This window comes from Mirounga angustirostris, unplaced genomic scaffold, assembly GCF_029215605.1.
Source record: "Mirounga angustirostris isolate CCGP_5_RB_7025 unplaced genomic scaffold, mMirAng1.0.hap1 SCAF_13, whole genome shotgun sequence".
NCBI classification, from domain to species: Eukaryota; Metazoa; Chordata; class Mammalia; order Carnivora; family Phocidae; genus Mirounga; species Mirounga angustirostris.
This window is the reverse complement of record NW_026991721.1, coordinates 104,507,883-104,531,696: the sequence shown is the minus strand read 5'-3', so window position 1 is coordinate 104,531,696 and position 23,814 is coordinate 104,507,883. Positions and strand designations below refer to the sequence as shown.

At 45.7% G+C, this 23,814-nt stretch overlaps 1 protein-coding gene across 3 annotated transcripts in view; it reads left to right on the top strand.

Annotated features, from left to right (window-relative positions):
- Window positions 1-13,295: 13,295 nt before the first annotated feature.
- The window catches only part of CUL5 (cullin 5), a 93,539-nt gene continuing 83,020 nt past the window's right edge, over window positions 13,296-23,814 (top strand). For all 3 annotated transcript variants that reach the window (XM_064577498.1, XM_045895121.3, XM_045895120.3), the window contains exon 1: window positions 13,296-13,744. Coding sequence is in view for 1 of the 3 variants with exons in the window: in XM_045895120.3 (XP_045751076.1) it covers window positions 13,721-13,744 (24 nt within the window). In the remaining 2 variants the exon portion in view is untranslated. The remainder of the gene's footprint in view (window positions 13,745-23,814) is intronic.

The following is a 23,814-nucleotide window of genomic DNA, read 5'->3' as shown; positions in this document are numbered from 1 at the left end:
AAAGAAAGCCCCCATTGAAAAAGTAAAGCACCTGGGTGGCTCAGTCAGTTGAGCGTCTGCCTTTGGCTCAGGTCATGATCTCAGGGTCCTGGGATCAAGTCCTGCATCCTTGCTTATCGGGGGGCCTGCTTCTCCCTCTGCCCCTCACCCTGCTCTCATGCTCTCTCTCTCTCAAATAAATAAATAAAATCTTTAAAAAGAAAAAGAAAAAGGAAATGTAATATGGGTTGATATGTAGTTGGGCAAGTCCTCCTTTGCTTTTTTATTTTTTGTTTTTCTTTCTCTTTTGTTTTTTATTTTTTATTTATTTTTTGCTGTTCTTCCACGTTTCTTCCAAATACATTTTCAATCGGCTTGCCAAGTTTCTGTAAACGAACAAACAAAATCATGTTTTTATCAGAATTTTATTGAATATACAAATTAATTTAGGGGAAACCATATCAAAGGTAATGTAACCGGGTGTCCCTGCTAGTCTGAGCTGATTCTTGCGTATGTCCGGTGGATGGACCCCAGCTCTGAAACCTTGTGAGCTGCACCGGTCGAAGGAGGGCTGTTGTATTCCAGCCTCCGCCTCGACAACTGAGTGGGTGAGTTTTTGGTTTTTGTTTTTCCTAAAGATTTTATTTATTTATTTGAAAGAGAGAGAATGAGAGACAGAGAGCATGAGAGGGAGGAGGGTCAGAGGGAGAAGCAGGCTCCCCGCCGAGCAGGGAGCCCGATGCAGGACTTGATCCAGGGACTCCAGGATCATGAGCTGAGCCGAAGGCAGTCGCTTAACCGACTGAGCCACCCAGGCGCCCCTGAGTGGGTGAGTTCTATTCAGAGAGAAGAGAGGAAAAAATAGACACTTGGCCTCCCTTTCAAGACAGATTCTCCAGCACAGCTTTACTACCATACTGTAAATATTTTATGCCCTACTCGTCCCCTTATGTTTATTGTCCATTGGCTCATCATTAGTGTCTAGCTGTCTTATCTGAAATCATCAACACATTGTAAATGATGGAGCTAAGTGAAGCTGAATCCAAGCAGCATTGATCCTGAGCATTTTGAAGGATGCCCTGGAGACTAACAAAATAAAACAAAACAAAAAGAGTGAAGGCGAGAAGCGGAGGTTGGTGGACGAAGTGGCAAAATTGTGGTTTTGATATTGATGTGACGCCAGGGGACCTGGCTGGCTCAGTCAGAAGAGCCTGTGACTCTTGATCTTGGGGTTGTGAGTTCGAGCCCCACGTTGGGTGTAGAGATTACTAAAATAAATAAACTTAAAAAATATATTGATGTGATTTCGTTGCCTGGGGATGTTTTAATTTTGTAAGTCATAAGTAATTTATTGAGCAAAATAAAGCAGACACATCCTCTGTGCTACAACGACTGGATTGTTTTGGCACCGAAAAATACTCTGACAATTTACTTCGGGTTTAATTCAATTAGGAAGTTGAGTTTCATGTAGAAAGTCTGTAAATTCTATTACTAAGATATTATTTTCATAATTCATCCTTATCTTGTAAACTGTCTAAACAGAGAATTTAAAAATAAATTGGATAAGGCTTTTGAATGATAGTAGCTTGAGTAGAATTACTATTATAGGATTTAAAAAAAAATTCTAATTAGACGAGGTCTCCAAGTGATAGCATGAATAAAAATGTTATAATTGGCCAACAGCTGCTAATTTCTGTTTCTTCCACTTAGCACTAATTAGGCAAGATAAAGTTGCTTGTTTTTTCTGGTACTGAGAAAGTGAATAAATGTCTGTGTAATTATAGATAATGAAACAAGTATTAGAAGTATTAGCGTGTCTGTGTATGTGTGTGTTTCCCAGGTTCTTTGAAATCCCCCTTAAGCCCCAAATCAAGTCGTCTCAGACGGCAGCTCCTGCCCCTGTAGTTAACTGATGTACCACGAGGGGGAGCGCGTGAGACGGAGCTCTGAACGCTCCCCATCCCAGCGGCTGCAAATCCAACAGTGGTCGCTGGAGGGCAGCAGAATGCAAAGCTCAGGAGCCCAGACTTAAAACCTCTGACTTGCCTTTTTCCAAGAAGGGAAAGTTTCCACCTGCTGGGCAACTATTCAGTGGGAGAGGAAGGGAAAAAGGATGAGGTTGACCTGGGCACTGGAGCACACAAGTCCAGCAGAAACGTCAGAAAACTTGAGTGGGTTTAACCACTCCTCTCCTCCATGAAGAAGAGTTCGGGTATATTGTGAGAGTGAGGAGACCGCCACAGATGTGACAGGAGCAAAGATGTAGAGGCTGAGTCTTTGGGGAGGCAGCCTCAGAGAAGATAAGAAGAATCAGGTCTAGAAGTGAAGATTCAACCCCCCAGTTCAAGCAAAACATGCCTTGAGCATATTTCTGTTGATATTTTTCTGTGAAACCAGCCTTCAGACGAGAGGAGCATTAAATCCCAAATCTGAAGACTTGGATCTGGTTTCAATCACCAACACGAGCTGATATGGTGGAAGATAATTTGACTTTCATAGGATACAAGTTGGTCAACCCAACAAGTTGGTTAAAATATCTATTTGTTCCAGAAATCATATACCCAATCAATGGTTTTTCAAGAATTGACAATTCTGGGGACTCACGGTGTTGTTTTGCAATATTTTTCATCTTTAGACACTTTTCCTATTTTTCAGGATTTGGGGGTTGTTTTCCATTACATAAATAGAATATCATAAGCTCCATATTATTTAATTCATCCTTGTCTAGAAAATACGATTAAAGCATAAGCTTCAGGTGTTGGTTAACAATTGTTAATGAAGAAGCCGGAAAGAACATGTGACAATTCATCAGTTGCTTTCAGAACACTAGCCTCAAACTAGTTATTAAACTTTGTTCCCCAGAATTCTCAGGACTTCGGTTAAGCCCGTGTTTCTCCCTGGGTTCCCTGCTCCTTCTACTAAGGATCAAGAGAGGACACTAGAACTCTGTATGCTTCCGGCAAGATCCCAACCCAGCCCTATTGCCGCACACGCACACGCACACGCATGCACACACACACCCCGTACCTGCTCTTACACTATTATGACCAATCTCATTATGCCTTTAGCCTTGTGTTGTCTGTATCCACAAGAAGTCCCGATACCTAGGTTACCCTCAGTACTGACCCCCTTCTGATTCCATCTCCCATTTCCCCAACTGCCACGCCTCTGGACAGGCAGTAAAATCCTCTGTTTCCTCAAACTCTTCTCTTTACTTTCTTATTCTCGGTGAAGCTTGATTCACCCCTGAAGTCATTGCTTCTCCTGCATTTCTCTCGCAAGTGGTTGATGTCCCACTGGGCCTGGAGCTCGGGTGCTGGTCTTCTTTGCTTCCCACCGCCACTTCCAAACCATCCTCTCCCCTCTTGCCTAGAAGCAGTTTTGAGTCAGATGTCAGTGGACTATCCATCCACTAACCCTCCTTGTCACCATCACGTGCCGACCCCCAAGGTCATACTCGCTCATTCTTTAATTAGTTTAAGTCCTGGGGCGCCTGGGTGGCTCAGTCGTTAGTTTAAGTCCTCACTCACTATCATTCTCTCCAACATGACCTCTGTCATAATTCTTAGTGATTTCAATATTAACATGGAAGATTATTAATACTCTGGTGTTTTAGTAAGGTTCCTCCTGAAACAAGGATTTGACATACCAATGGCTTATTTGGGAGATAATCCAGGAATCGGGAACGAGGGAGCAAGAAGAATAAGAGGGAAGGTGGAAAAGCCTCTGCAAAGGTGTGATATCAAGGTCACGGCCATGAACACGGGAGACTCAAGTCCACTGAGACCTCTTGGAGGCATCCTGAGTGCCCGCAACATTGTCTACCAAAGGACCCGAGACTGGGTCATTTATTCCCTGGCTTCTGGCCCTACAGGGTTGAGGGCTGTTCCTTGAAGTATCATCTTCCCCATACTCGCTACATTTGCCTGTGAACCTAGTAGGCTCCTGGGGTCTTGGAGAAGACCCTGAAGTGAAAGCAGAGAAGGTGGGAAGCTCTCCGGGGGAGACTGGAATGCTGTCCACCACAGCTGCTGCTGAAATCAGAAGTGGGTTAAGGGATGTGACTAGGACCCCAAAAGCATTGGGAATGCCTGGCTCCTCGGTTCCCTCAGTTCCTCTTTCCCAGGGATCCTGTCCTCCACCCTACCTCAACTACCCTCTCCCCTGCAACCGTTAACAGCCTGAGCTCCATTTCACCCTCCAACCACCTCCTCATATCTTTCCTATCAACTCAGTCCCCGACTGTGTCTTGACTCCAACAATCCTTAGACTCTCACCCAGTACTTTGGTCCTATCTTTTCACTGTTCTTCACTGTCCGATTCAGCTTTAATCCCACGGTCAATCATCACACTTACTCTTTCACACGTATCCAACTTCCTCCATCATCCTCCCTCAGCACAACCCCAGCCTTGGTCCCATCCCGTTCTATACCTATTCACTGCCTGCATCGGGGCCCCTGAAAGTGGCTCACGAGCTGTGAGACCTTGGGCACATCACCTAGCCCTGCCGAGTCTCAGTTTCCTTAGCTATGCTGAGCAGTCTCAACTAAAATTCAGGACCAGTAGTCTCAAGGGTGTCCTTGGGGCTGCCTAGGAATCAGAGTGCACTTCCCCGGTCCCTTCACTCTCCCTCCACTGTAAGTCCTAATCTCCCATCTTCTTTTCTCACGATGTCCTCACTGTCAGGCTTCCAACATGGGCGGCGGAGCACTCAGAAGAGAACGTTCCCTGCCAACAGCCCATCTGTGCATCGTGCCCCTGCTGCTATATGTGACCGTCCCCGCCCCTGGCCAAGGCCGTCCCGCTCCTCATCAGGACAACAGTTCTGGCAGTTCCCCGCCCCCCCCCCATCTTCTGCATCATCGTTTTTTCCCTCTTACCGGATCATGCACATCAACCAGATGTGAAGTTTAAATGATACTTAAGTTCTCCACGAGGAGGGGAGAATTCCAGCATCACAAGTATTCATCTTTGTAAAGTGCACGGTGCCCGACACAGAGTATTATATGTATTAGCTCTCATTGTTCCATGTATGGAGTGCTTACGTGTGTAATACATTATGCTTTACATGCGTTATCATATTTAATCTTTATTTTTTAATTTTTCTTAAAGATTTTATTCATCCAAGAGAGACTGTGTGTGCTCACACACGCGTGAGCACGGGAGGGGCAGAGGGAGAGGGACAGGCAGATTCTGCTGAGCAGGGAGCCCACCGAGGGCTCGAGCCCACAACTCTGAGATCACGACCTGAGCCAAAACCCAGAGTTGGAGGCTTAACCGACTGAGCCACCCAGGCGCCCCCATATTTAATCTTTAAAATAACTCCATGAAAAAGAAAAAAACCTCTATGATGCAGATGCTATTTTTTAAAAAGATTTTGTTTATTTATTTGAGAGTGAGAAAGAGAGCATGGGGTGGGGAGGGTCAGAGGGAGAAGCAAACTCCCTTCCCTCTGAGCAGGGAGCCCAACCCGGGAGTTGATTCTGGGACTCGGGGTTCATGACCCCAGCCGAAGGCAGACGCTTAACTGACTGAGCCACGCAGGCGCCTGCAGATGCTATTTTTATCCCAACTTTACAGATAAGTAAACAGAGCCTCAGCTGGGTTCATTAGAACACACAGGGTCTCACCGTTCATAAGTGGCCGGACATGCTCTTAAGCACTATCCAGGGGTTCTCAATGATTAGGACGTGTAAAAATCACCCCCAAGTGCATGCTTGGGGGAAGAAGCCGATTTGGGGCCTATCTACTGATCTATGGAATCAGGATCTTCCCAGGGTGAAGCCTGGATCTCTGCCTTTTTAATAGGCACTCCAGGGTTTTCTGATGTAAGGGATACAACCACCACACTTGAGAAACTCCTTTGTGCATCCTTTTCTTTTTTTTTTTAAAGATTTTATTTATTTATTTATTTGACAGAGAGAGACACAGCAAGAGAGGGAACACAAGCAGGGGGAGTGGGAGAGGGAGAAGCAGGCCTCCCACGGAGCAGGGAGCCCGATGCGGGGCTCGATCCCAGGACCCTGGGATCATGACCTGAGCCAAAGGCAGACGCTTAACGACTGAGCCACCCAGGCGCCCCCTTTGTGCATCCTTTAATGGAGACACAGAAAACCGTGAGGAGAACAAAGCAAATCCAAAACAGTGGATTTCTTAGAAGGTGGGAGAGAGGAGATTATAGAGAACTTCCACTTCCTAGTGTATGTTTAAAGATGGTGTTTAATTTTCCTTAAATGAGCAGGTGATTTAAAGAATATTTTAAATGAAAGGCCCCTGGGTGTCTCAGTCCGGTAAGTGCCTGACTCTTGATATCAGCTCAGGTCTTGATCTCAGGGTCGTAGGATCGAGCCCCACATAGGGCTCCATGCTCAGCAGAGAGTCTGCTTGAGATGCTCTCTCCTCTCTGCCCCTCCTCCTGCTAAAATCAATCAATCAATCAATCTTTATTTTAAAAAATAAAAATAAAAGCCCCCAAATAGATGTTCGTGATTTCTTTTCTCTGCTGAATTAAAATGGATTTCAGTGAGGATAAAAATACTTAAATGAGCAAAATGCTAACTGATTTATATGCTCTACAAAGGAGATAGTTATGACAGTAACAATGAACATTTTTCTCACGAGGAATATATAGAATGTTATTCTTAAATGATAGAGACATTTTTAAAAAAAGACTTTATTTATTGATTTGAGCAAGAGAGCACGAATGGGATGAGGCAGAGGGAGAAACAGACTCCCTGCTGAGCAGGGAGCCCGACTCGGCATTCGACCCAGGACCCTGGGATCATGACCTGAGCTGAAGGCAGACGCTTAACGACTGAGCCACCCAGGCACCCCAATAGAGCCATTATTGAAAAGTCTAATCCTTCAGCACTCCAAATTGGGTCCAGGCTCTCTAATGTATCATCTGGTAGCCTTGCAACGTAGCCAATGGTGACTGATTCTTCCACCTGCTCTAACCCACAACATCTGTAGAGAGCATGGATTCAAGAAGTGCGGTTAGGGATCTGCTGAAGTCATAGGGTGGCTTGTCATAAGGAGACTGCAGTGGATGTGGAGTGGAATGAACAGATTCAGATTATGTTGGGAGCCAGACTTAAGAAGATATGCTGAAACATTGATTGTAGGGGGCAGGGGAAAAGGAGGAAGGAAGAAGGATGCCCAGATTTTTGACCGTAGCAACTGGGTGGAGGACAGTGCTTTAAACAGAGAGGGTGAAGCCTTGGGGAGGTGAGAGAGGAACAGGTGTGGGCCAGGTAAAGGTATGGGAATGGCAGTTAAAGAGCAGTGACGAGAATCAGAAGTTCTGTTTTGCGTGTTGGCAAAGGTAAAGACATCAGACAAATAAGGAAACTGACCTTATTCAGGCTATCGCGATGGGGAGAGCACGCCAGATCCAAAGACCAGAGTGCCTTAACAGGATGGTTTTGCCTGGAAGAGTAGATAAGTGGGGTGATTTGACAGTTTGGGTTGCTTTTATAAACGGGGGGGGGGGGGGAGTCTCAGCCAGTCAGCTGAGCAAGAAATGTTTGTCTCTATGTTTAGTTAGTTGCAGGGGTATAAACAGTTCAGCTTATCATTATGAGACAAAGAATAAGAATTTGGTGGGTCTGTGTCTGGCCTTGTCACAGGTAAATGAGGGCATCATCTGTGAGTTTTATGAGAATCATTAGAAAGAATGGACAGTTTAAAGTATATGGAGAAGGATAGTTCTTTGTAGGAAGCCACCTCTGGAAAACATAATGCTGGGGGGATTAATCATCACTATGTTCTGGGGGTGTAGGCCTCAGGTAAAGTTCAACCTATCAACATGTCACATGTAAGGTGTTTATGAGATCCAAAGTAGAGATGACCAACAGGTGGTTGGATGTATGAGTTGGGAATCCAAGAGAGAGTTTCAAAGCTGGAAAGATATATATATATTTTTTAATTAAATTCAATTAATTAACATATATTACTAGCTTCAGAGGCAAAAGTCAGTGATTCATCAGTCTTATGTAATACCCAGTGCTCATTACAACACATACCCTCCCCAGTGCCCATCACCCAGTTACCCCATCCCCCCATCTCCCTCCACTCCAGCAACACTGTTTGTTTCCTAGGATTAAGAGTCTCTCACGGTTTGTCTCCCTCTCTGATTTCGTCTTGTTTTGTTTTTTCCTCCCTTCCCCTATGATCCTCTGTTTTGTTTCTTGAATTCCACACATGAGGGAGATCGTATGATAATTGCTGGAAAGATATATTCAAAACTTCTCAGCATTATAGGTGATATTTAACACCAGGGGACTTGATGAGATCACTAAAGGAGATGTATATAGGGAAGAGCCCAGAAGAACGACACCCATGCAGGTGAAGTGGAGAGGAAGGGGCTAGCCTTCCCCAACCCGTGGGGTTGGAAACAAATAGGAGGATTTGGTGTCATGGAGGCCTAGTGAGGAAAGAGCTTCAAGACGGGGAGTGTGGAGGACGGGGCTGAAAGGGGCTGAGCAGTAAGATCAGGGCAGTGACCATCCAAGTTGGCAAGAGAGTCAAAGGAGGGATTCTTTTAAGGTGACAGGTGCTGACGAGCAGGGTTTTTTATGGGATTAGGGATGATATAGGAGAGAGGGGGACACCAGAAGATACAAGAGAGGTGAAAGTCTGCTGGAAGAAGGGAGTTCTTGGGGTGGGATGCAGATCACAAGCAGAAGCAATGGTACTGAGCTGGAGCAGGGGCCTGGCCAATATAGGGCAATCAGGGACAAGAACTACAAATGGAGGGACGGAGTTTTGAAGATGGGGTGGGGGAAGAATGCACTGAGGAGGTCTGAAATGAATGGGTGTACTAGGAAATGGGGTGGAAGAGCGAGCCCACTAAAGATCACACGCCAGCATTATCGGGTAGTGTTCAATGCTCATTCGAGGTCTAAGTGTGAGTTTAGAGAGAAACCACTGAACTTGGTTTCGGGCTCTTCTCTGGTGATGTTTTGCTCCTTGGGTGTAGGCGTGAGAAAGATGGCAGGGTTTACTCAAGGTTGTGACTAGATTACTTACGTTTCTGGACGGGGAAAGGGACGAGGTTGTTGAAGACATTTGCAAGGAAAGTGATTATGTGACAGGTAGACAGTGGGCTGTGGAGGTTTCACTCCTGACCTGGTCCCCTGGGTGGAATTCTCAGGATGGTTCTCCTTGGTTTCACAAAGCTGCGAGTGGGGTTTTCATTTCCTTCTCTCCCCCCGCCCTCCCCAGCCACCCATCTTGTCCAGGGCCCCACTTTCTGGAGGTGGGCATGGGGCTTACAAGTGTTTGGGGCCATGGAAGAGGGAATCACCCATATAAAGTGGGCTGAGCGCAGATTAAGGTATGGACAACTGTCTTACAAGCAATATGGAGAAGGCGGCTCCCTCTTACCTAGCTTTCCTAAGAAAGACAGTGAACAGATGGCTCAGCACTGGTAATGTGTGACATTCCCTGGCAGAGCAAAGAAAGATCTTCTGGCTTAGGGATAAGAATAGAAATTGATTTAGGGCTATGGTTAGATTCGAGTTTGGGTTAGGCTCAGGGTTGGCTCCCGTGGGTCTTCCTGGTGCTGGGCGGTGGGGCAGTCTTTCTCCAGGTGCTGTACAGAGATCCAGGAAGCCGGATCCCCCACCTCTTGGGTCTGTTTCTCTCCTCTCTCTCCTGCTCTAAAATCTTGTAAACCCTTGGTGTCCCTTTGGGTTTTCACCAATTCTCTTATCACTGTATTGATTAAACTTTATATACTATCTTTTTTATGTACAGAAATTTTTGTTTTTTGATTCTTACTGATCAAAAGCTTTGACTTTATAGCTATTATGTTTAAAAGGGACTTCAAGAGCCTATTTTTGAAGGAATAATCCTAAACACTCTGGGGGCAATGGATGCATTAGGGCCTGCCAATAATTGTTTGAATGTCTGTCAAGAAGTATGAAAAAAAGGGACACCTGAGTGGCTCAGTCGGTTCAGAGTCTGCCTACAGCTCAGGTCATGATCCCAGGGTCCTGGGATCGAGTCCCGCATCGGGCTCCCTGCTCAGTGGCGAGCCTGCTTCTCCCCCTGCCTGCCGCACCCCCTGCTTGTGCGTGCTTGCTTGCTTTCACGCGATCTCCCTCTCTCACAAATAAATAATCTTAAAAAAAATTTAAAAAAAGGAAGTGTGAAAAAAATAAGCAGGAACATATTTTTCAATAATTGATATCATAAGTAGTATAAGAGTATGAGTGGTACGCCATCTGTGGGGAGAGAAAAAAGAATACATACATGACTGCTTGCGTAGGCACAGAATGTCCTAGATGCCCACAAGAAATTGGTAACTGTGGTTGTCTCTGCGTGAGGGATGATAGGTTGGCTGGGGGACTGTGGAGGAAGGGAGGCTTATTAAAAAAAATTTTTTTCCTCCAACATTTAATTATGAAAACTTTCAAACATACAGACAAGCTGAAATATTTTGCACATTGAACACCAGTACACCCATCACCTAGATTCTGTTATTAACATTTTACTATACTTGCTTGGTCAACCTTTCCATGCAACCATCAATCCATGTTATATATATTTTTTAAGATTTTATTTATTTATTTGAGAGAGCTTGCGAGAGAGAGAGCACGAATGGAGGGGAGGGGCAGAGGCAGAGGGAGAAGCAGACTTCTTGCTGAGCGGGGGGCCCAACGTGGGGTTTGATCCCAGGACCCTGGGATCATGACCTGAGCTGAAGGCAGACGCTTAACTGACTGAGCCACCCAGGCGCCCCAAACCATGTTATTTTTGATACATCTCAAAGTAAACTGTAGACATAACTTCACTTACTCCTAAAGTCTTCAGCATGAATGTCATTAACTAAATTTCAAACTGTTTACAATTTTTTTCTTTTGAAGGCAATGCAAAAACTTTAAGGGCACACAGCTGAGTTTTGACAAATGCATCCACTTGAATAACCCAAATCTCTACCACAATATACAACATGACTCCAGAAGGGGGAAGGAGGCTTACTTTTAGCTGTGTTCCTTTTAGCACATTCTGAATTCTGTACCATGTGCTTGTGATCTCTATTTTAAAATAAATGAAATATTTAAGCATTTAAAATATTTGAACATTTCTCTAATAATGGGCTATCGATCGAAATGGGAAGAGGAAGACAGTGAAAACAGGAGGGAATGCTAGGTAACAAGGAGGTGGTGGAGCCCATGGTAAGGAGATCTCGTGGGAAAATGGGGACAGCTTGTCACAGTGTTGCTGGGACAAGTGAGGGGAGGACAAAACATCCAGTTAGACAGCGGGATGTTTGCAGCTGAGTTTTCAAGAGTAGTCACAGAGTGCATGCTGTGGCCATGAGAATAATGGCAGTTACGATATTAGTCTCCCTCCCTACCATATGCTCTGAAGTGCACAGTGTATTTTTCCTTTGCGCTATTTATCACAGCTGCAATTAAGCAATTTTTTAAAAGATTTTTTTTTGCAAGTTTTTTTTTTTTTAAGATTTTATTTATTTATTTGACAGAGAGAGACACAGCGAGAGAGGGAACACAAGCAGGGGGAGTGGGAGAGAGAGAGAAGCAGGCTTCCCGCGGAGCAGGGAGCCCGATGTGGGGCTCGATCCCAGGACCCTGGGATCATGACCTGAGCTGAAGGCAGACGCTTAACGACTGAGCCACCCAGGCGCCCCGCAAGTTTTTTTTAAGTAACCTCTACACCCAAAGTGGGGCTCGAACTCACAACCCTGAGATCAAGAGTCACACACTCCACGGACTGAGCCAGCCAGACGCCCCCAATTAAGTAACATCTGATTTGTGTAACTACACAATATCAGCTCCTTTATGAGACGATAAGCTTCAAGATGGCACGAGTCTTCTCTGCCTTATCTAATCCTATATTTCTGGGGCCTAGTACATGATAAATAGCACTCAAACAAGTACAAAATACTAAATTGGATTCTTAAGCAGTGTCAGCCATTAATTACTGCAATTACTTTATCAGTTTGTCATCTTACTTTTTTAAAGATACATCAGGTTGACGATAATGTAATCAATTTACACCTTAAATTAAGCAGTGGAGTTGGCCTGGGGTTGAAGAGAAAACCCAGTTTCCCTGGAAAAGGGAACCGTAATTACATCAAATTTGTCCTGGACGAGGTCTTTTCTCCCACCGAGTGGAGAGATGTTGGCCAGATCACTCCACAGGTCAGGTAACCTCAGATAACGGAGAGTCGGCCCTGGGCTAACACTCCGCCGGGACCCCCCAGGCCCAGTGGCTCTGAGTCCTTGGTCTATGACCCAGTCACCGTTTAATCGTGCCTCGATCACTCTTAAAAATCATTTGTAAAGCAGGGACGCCTCGGTTGCATGGTTGTCAGGTCAATTTAAGGAGCTATTAGGGAAGCTCCCTACATCACCCTTCTGCTTCTATCTGCTATTTACACAGGAAAGGGAGCATGTGAAGAGCAGAGTTTGATCACGCCTCTGTTCAGAAGCCCACAGTGATTGCCCATCTCCTCCGGAAGGAAAGCCCGTCCTTAATTACAGGGGTCCACAGGCCCCGCAGGATCTGAGGCTCTCCAGAGTTGCAAACTTCATGCCCCTTCCCGGCTGCATTTTCCTCCGGAGATCTTATTATTTTTTCCCCCTAAAATATGAATGTAGGGCGCCTGGGTGGCTCAGTCGGTGTCTGCCTTCAGCTCAGGTCATGATCCCAGGGTCCTGGGATCGAGCCCCGCATCGGGCTCCTTGCTCAGCGGGGACCCTCCCGCCTGCTTATGCTCTCTCTCAAATAAAAAAACTTTAAAAAGATATTATGAATGTCGGAACGAATACTGTTTGTACGCACGCATCACAGAATACCAGGTACGCTGTAGGTCCTACGGTGAGTTATATTCTCTTCCCCCGGCCAGGGGTCAGTGGTCTGAAGGGCTAAAGCTTGGGGGTTTACGGTGAGTACCTTCTGGGATCATGTGCCTTCGGGAAATCCAAGATTAATATTCATTGCCTGAACAACCCTGTATGGATTATTTCAGCGCCAGGCACTCCGGGCTGGAAGTACTAATAGTTAACACTTTGGCGCCTCCACTGATTCACGCAGTCACTCAACAAACATTCACTGGACGCCTCCGAGGTGCCAGTTCTTACTGACTGAGCTGCCCGACCCCAAGCCGAGCGGGCACGAGCGTCTCCTTCGGGATCGCGGCGCTCCTCGCACGCCCGCTCCCCGCAGTTGGGGTGGGGGCGGGGCAGGGGAAAGACCCGGTCCCGCCAGCAGAGGGCGCGCTCCCGGCCTCTCCGCAGGCTCCGACCCGCCGAGGCGGCCCGGCTCCCACGCTCGCTCCCGAGCGCGCCCCCGCCCGCCGCGTCACGTGACGCGGCCGCGGACCCGGAGCTGCCGGGCCCGAGCCCAGCTAAATTCGTTGCCGGTGGTCGCCGCGGGCGCAACCACAAAGGCTACTCCGGAAGAGTGCGGCGGCTCGCGGAGTCGATGCTTCCTCTTCCGACTCAGGTCGGCTCCCGCTGCCTCCTCCCCGGCCGCCGCTGCCGCCTCCCCGGGCGTGTGCATAAGCTCTCCGGTGTGGGGACGCTCCGGTGACCATGTAGCGGCGCAGAGCGAGGAAGCCCCAGTGCCCGGGACGCGTCGGCGCCGTCGGCACGCCCCCGCGGCGCCCGGCACTCCCCGGTGCGGGCCGGCCGGGCCTCCGCCTGCGGCCTGGCCCCGAGCGCCGCGAAGTCTCGCGCCGTCTCGCGAGAGGCGAAGTTGGAGGAACATGGCGACGTCTAATCTGTTAAAGGTAAGACGCTCCGTCCGGCCCGGCTTGGGCTCCGCGCCCGCCGCCCTCGGCGCTCCGGGAGACGCCGGCTCGGGTTCGGCGGCCGAGTGGGAGAGTGCTCGGGGGCTGTCCGGCGCGGGGGCCGGGGGCGGCGGCCGCAAGGCGCGTGTGGGGCCCGGGGGTCGGGAGGCTCCGGCTGGCCGTCGCGCCGGCCGGCCCGCGGCGCGCAGGGCCCGGGCGAGCGCGGCTCGCGGGGGGCCGCCGGGGCCCGGGGCGGCGGGCGCGGTGCTCTCGGGGTCTCCGCGGCGGCGGGAGTGCAAGGCGCGTGAACGGGAGGCCGAGAAAATGCTGCCCGCCCGGCCCCCGCCTTCTCGATCTCGGGCGGCCTCGTCCTGGGCGCGCGACTCGGGTCGGCCGGCCGGCCGCGCCCTCCACCCCCTGCCCGGTGCCCCGGGGGGCTCCCCGGTAGCCCCAGGGCGGCGCTCGGCGCGGGGCGGGCCGCGGCCGCGCTGCGCCCAGTTAGCGGGTCCGAGACGCGGGCTGAGGTCGGTTTCGCGTCCGCGGCCTGGCGAGGGAGCCGGAGGCCCGGGGGGGCGCCTTCCCCGCGCTCGGAGGGCTGGGCAACGAGGAGCACGTGGCCGGAGCTTGACGGAGCGCGGAGGGGCGCCCTGGACCCGCTCGCGTCGCCCCGGCACCACCCACCTGCCGGGCGCGCGGGCCTGCCTCGGAAGGCAGGCGGGAGTCCACGAGTTGGCGGCGCCGCGGAGCGCCTCTCAGCGGGGGCGGGGCCGGGAACGAAGCTCGGCCGGCGCCTGAGAAGCCGGGGGACGTCGCGAGCTTCCTAACTTCTCGGTGCCCAGGTTTCCAGTCAACGCTGCGGCGTCGGTCGCGGAGGAGCGTAAAATGCCTAGAACGGCGACCGGCACTGGGTCGGCACACGACACACGACTGGGAACCAGAATTACCGCCGTGCTGTCTCTCAGAAAGCGAATTCGTGGCGGTGGAGGGAGCCGTCCTGCTCTTGCCTCAGCAGGATGGCCGAGTCCCCACGGACTCGAAGGAGAGCCGTTGGCCTTCTGGAGACCCCTGTTAGTGCGTCCCGCGTGTTCACAGAAGCAGTGGCTGGTGTTACTCACTGAAGCGCGTCCAAGAAGTAATTGGGCTGCGGGCGCCTGGGCGGCTCAGTCGGTTGGGCGGCTGCCTTCGGCTCAGGTCGTGATCCCGGAGTCCCGGGATCGAGCCCCGCGTCGGGCTCCCTGCTCGGCGGGGAGTCTGCTTCTCCCTCTCCCACTCCCCCTGCTTGTGTTCCCTCTCTCGCTGTGTCTCTCTCTGTCAAATAAATAAATAAAATCTTTAAAAAAAAAGAAGAAATAATTGGGTTCCTGGTTCTTTGTGGGGTTTTTGTTTTTTTACTTGATTACTCGGATGTAAAGCAAGGTCCTACTCCCCCAAGAATTCTCTCTCAGAAAAGAGCAAACCACTTTATTCCACTCCCTGCGAAGCCTTACAAAGGATTGTTTGGGGAGGGTGCACGTCTTAAGCTACTTCGGTAAATCCTAGCGGTGCCTACTTGGTGGAGATTATGAATCTGCATACCCAACACACACCTGTAGATGGAGAAAACTGCTTGAATGTATAGGAAATAGGCATTTAGGACTTAGGTTAAAAAGTTCACAAGGAGTCAAAAAGTTCTGTAACTCAGACAACTTTTATAAATTAAAGGAAGGTGATAATGCTTTGAAAAACCGGGTAAAATGACTTATTCACTCTAGTGAACATGAAGACAGATGCCAAAGATACACTGGAAAATTTTCAATGAAATTGTTTTGTGAAGTGTTGGAAAGGGGGAGAAAGAATTTGTGAATGTTGTTTTGCATAGTATGTGATTTTAAATACACATAACTAACATCATATAATGGGCATTATAAATAGACATTTGATTCTTCTGTCTGTAGCTTCAAAAGTTTACATGTTCAAGTTGGCCAGAAAAAAATTTTTTTTTTTCTTTCCATATTGGGAGTAGGGAGGGCGCTTGTCTCATGTTCATACTTAAGCAAGTAACTAATTAAAAAGTGAAAAGTTTGTCCTCTTGGAGAAATGTAGTGAGACCCTGCCAGGATAGACCCATAAAATAATTCATAGGATCACCTAAATTCAGGTCTGGTGGTGCCTTGAATAAAGATAGAGCCGAGTGGGATGTGGCCAGGTTGGCCTCGTTTGCTCTTTTGACAGGACTAACAGACTGGTTCATAAGATACATGCCTTAGACATTGTGCAAATAGGTTTCACCAGACTATATTTGACAGAATTATCATGTCCTGCGGTCAAAATGGAGAAACGTGGGCTAGATGAAAATACAGTTAGAACTGCATTCATGATCATAAATAGCTGTACCTGAAGAAGGATAAGTGATAAATCATCAACCCGGAAGGGAGGCCTGTAGTGTCCTGCTGAAAAAATAAGTTTTCTTCCTATTCGCCAGTAACTTGGGTGGAGTTTAGTTTATTGAGTTTGTGGATGACAGTTTGGAGGGACAGCTAATACGTTCCGAAGGATAAGATTCAGAACTTTGATAGGAAACTTAAAGTCAAAGGGCAAAGCAGTAAAAACCACCTACGTTTTTAATATTGGCATTTGATATAATAATGATTATATTGTCTATTGAAAGCAAGTGGACTATGGCTGGATTTTGGAAATCTAACATGCAAAGATTTGTGTTGTGTATTTTGTTGTAAACAGTTACCAGTGTCTTGGGGGGTTTATATCTCCCAAAACCTTTCAGTATTACTACTTTAAGTTTGTTTTTTTTTTAACATGTAATTCTGGTTCCTTTGCTTTGGAAGTATCTAGGCCCCGAGTGCTATTTTATTCAGAAAGTTGAGTATCCTACCCCAAATAGCAGTTGTTTAAATCTTATTTTGCCAAGTCTCAACCCCATTTAATTCTTAGCCTATTACTGTATGCATTTAACTCCTGTGGTCAGTACCACACCTTTTTCCAGTTTCCCCTATATTCTGTTTTTCGAGGCACCTGCGGTGTTGCTTCCTGGCTTGTTCTTCAGCCTTCATTTCCCCTCCAGGACCTGCCAGCACATTTCAGGCCCCTTATTCTGGCTTCTATGGAGTAAAAAAGTTCATGTATTTCCTCATGTAAAACTTTGGCCCTTTTTCCTCTTGCCGTTCATTCCCGAGGTTATTTGAAAAGCAGCCCCCACTTGCTGCCTTTATAGTTCTTCACCTTCTTGCTTAACTTACTGTAACTCCACTCCCTTTACCCCCACCTATTGACAGAGAAGCTGCCGGTCTCCAGAGCAATGGCGACCTCCTGATTGCCAAATGAGATTTTTCTCCAATATTATTGATGACTACCTCTGCTTCTCTTTTGATTTTTATGCGATTCTCTCCATAGTGTCCTCTGTCTCAGATCACTGGTGTTTTTCACTGACCTCCCTCCTCTCCTCCCTAGTATGATTATTTCTCAGGAGTTAATCTTCAGCCCTATTCTATCTTTGTACTTCTGTTTCTGGGGCAGTCCTAACTCGCATGATTTCACTATTTTTATCTCTTAACTCTGATCTGAGCTCTGGACCAAAACACAGTTCTGACCATATCACTTTCCTGCTCAGATACCTTTGATGGTTCAAATTCTTTGATATCTTTCCAGTTGGGTCTTCTCCCTAATATCTCTCTGTCTGCCTCCCCTGTCCCCTCCTGCTCTCTTCCCTCTCTGTCCCCCTCTCCCTCTTTCTCTCTCTCTCTCATACCCCTACCTCTACCTGGCTGGTTCCTTGTTGGTTCACTAGTATACCACTATTTCAGTATTGGCCTCTTAAAATCCGTTTTTTATTAAGACCCAGCCCAGCAGCGGCTCTTTCTGCCCACGGGTCCTGTCCCCGTAAATTCCTCCCCTCTTCTTAGTGCTCCGGAGCACTGCAGCACTTTGTTTTAGCACTTGCTTTATGCCTTACATATTAGTTGCACAGTCTGTTTGCGTATCTGACTCCCTTTCAGGATTGTAAGCTCCACTGTTGCAGCGTCTAGTGCATGATCTGTGCATTGTAGATGCTCACTAAATGAGTGTTGATTGGTTAAAAGGAGGAATTTCTGGTTCTGTTCCCTTCTAATTAGATTTAGAGAGAGGGAGAGAGAAGGAGGTAGAAGTATAAAAACCAATTCATTAGAGAGTCCAAACTTGAAACTGAAATAGGAGGCGCGCTACTGTTCTCAGTGGAAACTTTATTTTTTGAGAGGAAAGAAAATGGAAATAATAAAGGGGTGATTCAGAGTGTCTATAGAATTCATTATTAAAATGATTTCATTAGACACCTGTGTACTAGGCACCACGAATGATACAAGGATGTAAGACATCTGTCCTCTTTGGGAATTCACCATATGCTACGGGAGGGTAAAAGGTACTACTGATCTTCTCCCTAAGGCGAGAACTTAAGTAGTGTTACCAAAGTCTGTGTGGCCCCTCACAGACTGAGGACATCATTTCTGGTGGATTGATCAGGCATTGGAGTTGGATTTTGAAGGGTGGGTAGACTTTTTATAGGTGGTGATTAAGGTAGAATGTGGTGGGAGTGGAGAGGAGATTGGTCGGCTGCCCTGGAAGCAGGACTGCCCGCTTCTTGCACGCTAGTGATTCTTTAATTTCTCTTTGAACGTAAGTGAAAGCCTTACTTGGAACCTGCCTTGTCAGTTTTCATTGAGTTGGGAACTGCCCTTCCAGATGGGCATGTGAGAGGCACATGATCCTTAGGGCCGCCTGCCCTCCCTCCAGTGTCCCATCCTTGAGACACGGTTACATTTGACACAGCCTAGGGAGAAAGGAACTCGGGGTTATGTATGTTTGTGGACTAAATCAGTTACTACAAGTCTGTGATAAATGGCAGTGTGAGCATTGTTCACGTTCTATGAAAATAAATGGGCAATTACCATAATCTGGAGGTGATATATATTAATGCTACTGACAGGAAGTGACAGTTTAGGATAAACTTTGAGAGATCAGTCATTTATCAGTGGATTAGAAAAGGGAAATTTTAGACTGCAGGAGGGTATCAAGAGGACGCTAGAGATCCATCTAGGGGGCAGAGAAGAAGGGTGGAGAAGAGAGACAAAGACAGGTGTTTCTTTTTTTCTTTTTTAAAGATTTTATTTATTTGACAGAGAGAGCGAGCGAGAGCGGGAACACAGGCAGGGGGAGTGGGGAGAGGGAGGAGAAGCAGGCTTCGCGATGTGCAGGGAGCCCGATGCGGGGCTCGATCCCAGGACCCTGGGGTCATGACCTGAGCCGAAGGCAGACGCTTAATGGCTGAGCCACCCAGGCGCCCCAAGACAGTGGTTTCTTATTGGATGTTTTGCTAGGTGTCCTGGTGAACCCAGTTGTGTCACAGAAGGCCATCTGACTCGTGCCTTGGTATAGTGGGTGTAGAGTGAATTGGTGCCTGATGGACTCTGTACACAAGTAAACAAGTGACAGCTCCGGTTAAAACACTGGTCATGAAACATGTAGTACAGGCGGTATCAGGGATATTTGGTCTTTGTAATGGGGTTTGTTCCCCAAAATGTAGGCATTTACTCTGTGCTGGATACTATTCTAAGTGTGATACAGTAGTGAATATGACAGACAAGTCCCTAGTCTTTGGGGCTTACATTCAAACGTGTGAATACTGACACCAAAGAAGTAACACATTGGGTAGTTTTTGTAGAAACGAGAGCTATGATGGAAACAGTGTTCAGAAGATGGGGGCACTCTTTTACTTATTTACAACAAAATAATTATATCTTTTTCCCCTAAATACTGCTTTCAACTATGTTCTGTTGAATTTTCCTTCCTTGCCACTTGATGACATTTCAATCCCATCTCCTAGCTTTCTGTTTTTTTTTAAAAAGTCCTGTTAGTCTAAATTAAAAATTTCGATCTCAAAGCCAAATTAAATCTATATGCTTAAACCCTTGGCTTCAGATGTGCAGAGAGGAATGGGGGAAAGGCAGTTTTCTTAGGTTGGTTTAGAAAGGCCTCTGGGAGGTGACATTGACGCTAGACTTGAATGATCTGCATTCTATTCTAGGCAAAGGTCTTGAGGTGCTGTGGTGAGCTTGGCTTATTTGAGGAACACATTTAAAAGGGTGGTATGGCTGGAACATAGTGAGAATTGCCAGGATTCAAATATATACTGGAGTTTTGTGGTTCTTTTGGTTAATGGGGATTGCAGATGTGGTTTTAAAATCACATAACTGGGAGTGCTGGTGGCTCATAGACCGTACAGGAACCCACACATTCAAATAGCCTCATGATTTACACAGAAGACCTGAAATACACAAATTGAATTCCTTTTGTAAAGTAAATAGCATGCCATCATTGGATATAATTCAGAATCAATAGGATAGGAACTTCACAGAGGGAACAAATACAAATCTTAAATCAAATAACCTCCCTGTGTCATAGTCAGAATGTTACGGGCATGAAAGTGTGCAGGGGAAGTAATTGCTACTGTTGGTGTCCATGTCATTATTTCTGGTATTCCCTCAACTTGTCCTTTAACTTTTCTTGCACCTTTGTCATCACGAGGATATTACAAGAACAACAAAGAGAAACAAGCATGCATTAGGAAGAAAGCAAATTACAGAAGAAGAGTTTAATTTTTTGTCATGTGTTTGGGGTGAGGGAGATGTTCTAGGGCAGTAATAATAACTAAATTCTGTTTTCTTCCAAATGCAACTTTTTTTTTAGGATTGTCTGGTTTTTTTTTGTTTTTTTTTTTTTTGTCCTCTCTACACCCACTGTGGGGCTCGAACTCACAACCCCGAGATCAAGAGTCACACGCTCCATTGACTGAGCCAGCCAGGCGCCCCCAAATGCAACATTTGATATCATTATAAATTGTGGTCATAGGATTGCTTCTACAGTTTGATGGCACTTGTATGTAGGGATTTCTGGACATTTCAGGGCAAACCAGTTGTGTTATTTTGTTGTAAAGTGAGTAATTTAAAAATGATTCTGAGTACATTTTGCAAGCTAGTGGACTTTTCTGTTTTTGTTCACTCTCCTGTGTTAAGCATTACTATTTTTTTTTTAAAGATTTTATTTATTTATTTGAGAGAGAGAGAATAAGAGAGAACACATGAGAGGGGGGAGGGTCAGAGGGAGAAGCAGACTCCCTGCCGAGCAGGGAGCCTGATGCGGGACTCGATCCCAGGACTCCAGGATCATGACCTGAGCCGAAGGCAGTCGCTTAACCAATGGAGCCACCCAGGCGCCCCAAGCATTACTACTTTTTTAGTATGTTTTATATGTGCACACAAGGAATTATGTACCTACCTTTTTCTTGGGATTAAATAAAATGGAATTGTTGCAGATGAATTCATTGTTTGAAAAACTGCTCTTGAATTTCAGTAGGAAGTGTGCAGAACTTTTTAAATAACATATTCTAGAAAGATCTATATGGCATTTTTCATTACTGCCCTATAACAAACTTTTCTTCTGTAGTTTGCTTTCCTCCTAATGCATGCTTGTTTTTCTTTGAAATAGTCTCCATGGCTATAGATAAGAGATTGTAGGATTTTGACTGTCAGTTTGTTTTAGAACTGATTATTCCATTAGGGGATACTTTTTTAGATATAGCTGAATGTACTTTATTGGTTCTGGGTAACCAACATATTATATTAAGAGATCCTGATTTCTTTATATTGATTAGAGTAAGAAAGGGAGCTAAGCCTTTGTTCACCTATTTTTCTTTCTTTGATCTTTTTTTTCTTACTGTTTTCATCCTATCTCTCCTCTCTTTCTGAGAAACTTGACACTGATTTTTTTTTTCCTCAGCCTTGTGGGGGAGACATTAAGTAAAGAACAATTTAGTAGTAAGTATACTTTTATCTTATTTAAAGAGGAATAGTGAACACAGGAAAAAAGAGAGGCCAAGAGTTAGAACTTCAGCATTTGCTTTTATTGGACAGTACATCCCAAACTGAACTTACCACTTCTTCCAAATCTTTCAGCTCAAATGTACTCCTCCCCTGGCGTTTCTTCTATGGTTGGCGCTCTGTCAGTTACTCAGGTCAGAAGTCTGAGAGCCGTGTTGCATTATCCAATAGGCAAAACAAACACATATTTAAGGTATCCTACTCCCGTTAAAAAAAATGAGAAAAAAATGTGTGGGTTATGTTTTTTTTTTTTTTTTTTTTTTTAAAGAAAATGTTTTGGACCTCTAATATATATTTTAGAACTTAGTATCCTTTGTATTTTGAATTATATTGGGGAGTACCAGTGAGGGAGCTACTCATCAGTCATTTGAGAGCTTAGGGCCTTAATACTGCTTTTGTTGAGTCATTTTCAGCTTTCTCTCATTCCTACGTCTAACTACCACCAAATCCTGTCACTGTAGGAGAATTAGAAGCAATAGTACTTACAGTAGGAGTCCCTAATATAATAAAGATAGCCAGCACTTTATTTCATCCACGTTTAATTATTTCATCCACGTCTCTCAACATTTTACATGTCTTATTAAATCCTGTAACAACCCTTGCACATAGATAACTTTGTTAAATCCATTTTGCTTAGATGAAACTGAAGCACAGAGAGTTTAAGTAACATACTCAAGGTCACACAGTTGGTAAATGGCTAAGTCATAATTCTTTCCTCACAAAACCGCTTCATGGACATCGCACCTGTAGCGTCTCCGTGTAGGGCTTCATCCTGTATTGCTTATATGCACTGTTGTGGAGGCTTCCTGTTAGACTGTTCTAGTTTTTCCTTCAGTGAATTTATAGATGATCATTTAGGAGTTAAATGTAACCATGCCAATAGCCAGTGGCTGTGTTTCCCCCCCATCCAAAGAATTTTTATTTAATATGTTGTAACCTGTTACTGTCATTTATTTTGCTTAGATTAAATACTTTCTTACTTTCTGACACAAAAAGGTGTTCCAGGATCGTCTCTGCCCCAACTTTGGAATTAACATTTTTCTCTAAGGAACCTTTTCATGGACTATGGTATTGAGAAATCAGGATCTGGATGCTAGGTATGCTAATTGCTATTGGGATGTTGCTTCTCCCAGGCCCTCCCATTGGGCTGAGCTAGGACACACATGCACCCACGTGCATGCGCACACATACACACCCTGGGCTGATTTCTGTATAGTATTGAAACCAGTGAGTTCACCCCAGTCCTCCCAATTCCAATAAACTCATTTCTATCCTTTTCCCTTTCCATATAATGTGACTTCTTTCTCTGACAGTGAGAAATCTCATTGACACTGGCTTTCGGACTGAGTTATTCAGGAAGGAAGGAAAGAAGGGAGGAAGCTATTGACAACATTTTTAATATGTGTGGATATAAAATTAGCTATAAATTCCTTAAACTCAGAGTTCTTTAACAATTAAAAGATAGTTACCAATTAAATACAAGTCTAAAAACTCAGTAATATTTAAATGAACAACACTAGCATGACAATTTTTAAAGCAAGATTTATTGAAATACGACCTATATACAGAAATGCCTATAAATCATAAATATATAGCTGGATACATTTTTTATAAAGCAAACATACCTGTATAATCAACGCCCATATCTAGAAATAGAATATTAACAGTACCCCTGAAAGCTCCCTCTCTCTTGCCCTGTCCTAGTCTCTAATTTGGAACCCCCGCCCCAGGGTAATCACTATGCTGACTTCTAATAACTGTAGATGTACTTTGTTCATGAACTAGTGTGTACTCTTGGGACTTTTTTTGCTCAACATTATGTCTGTGAGGTTCCTCTATATGTTAAATTTTTGTTGCTGAATAGTATGCCACTATTATGAATATTTCACAGTTTATTCATCCTATTGTTGATGGACATTTGGGTTGTTAATAGTTTTTCACTATTGAGAATAGAGATACGATGTACTTTCTTGTACAGGTCTTTGGTAGATGTATGTATGCAGCTCAGTTGGAAGTATGCCCAGAAGTGAAATTGGTGTGTCACATATTATACATATATTTAGCTTTCATGATCCTGCTAAGTAGTTTCCTAAGATAGTAGTACCAGTTTACACTCACCAGAAGGATGAGAGTTCTGGTTTCTCTAAATTTTCTCTAATATTTGGT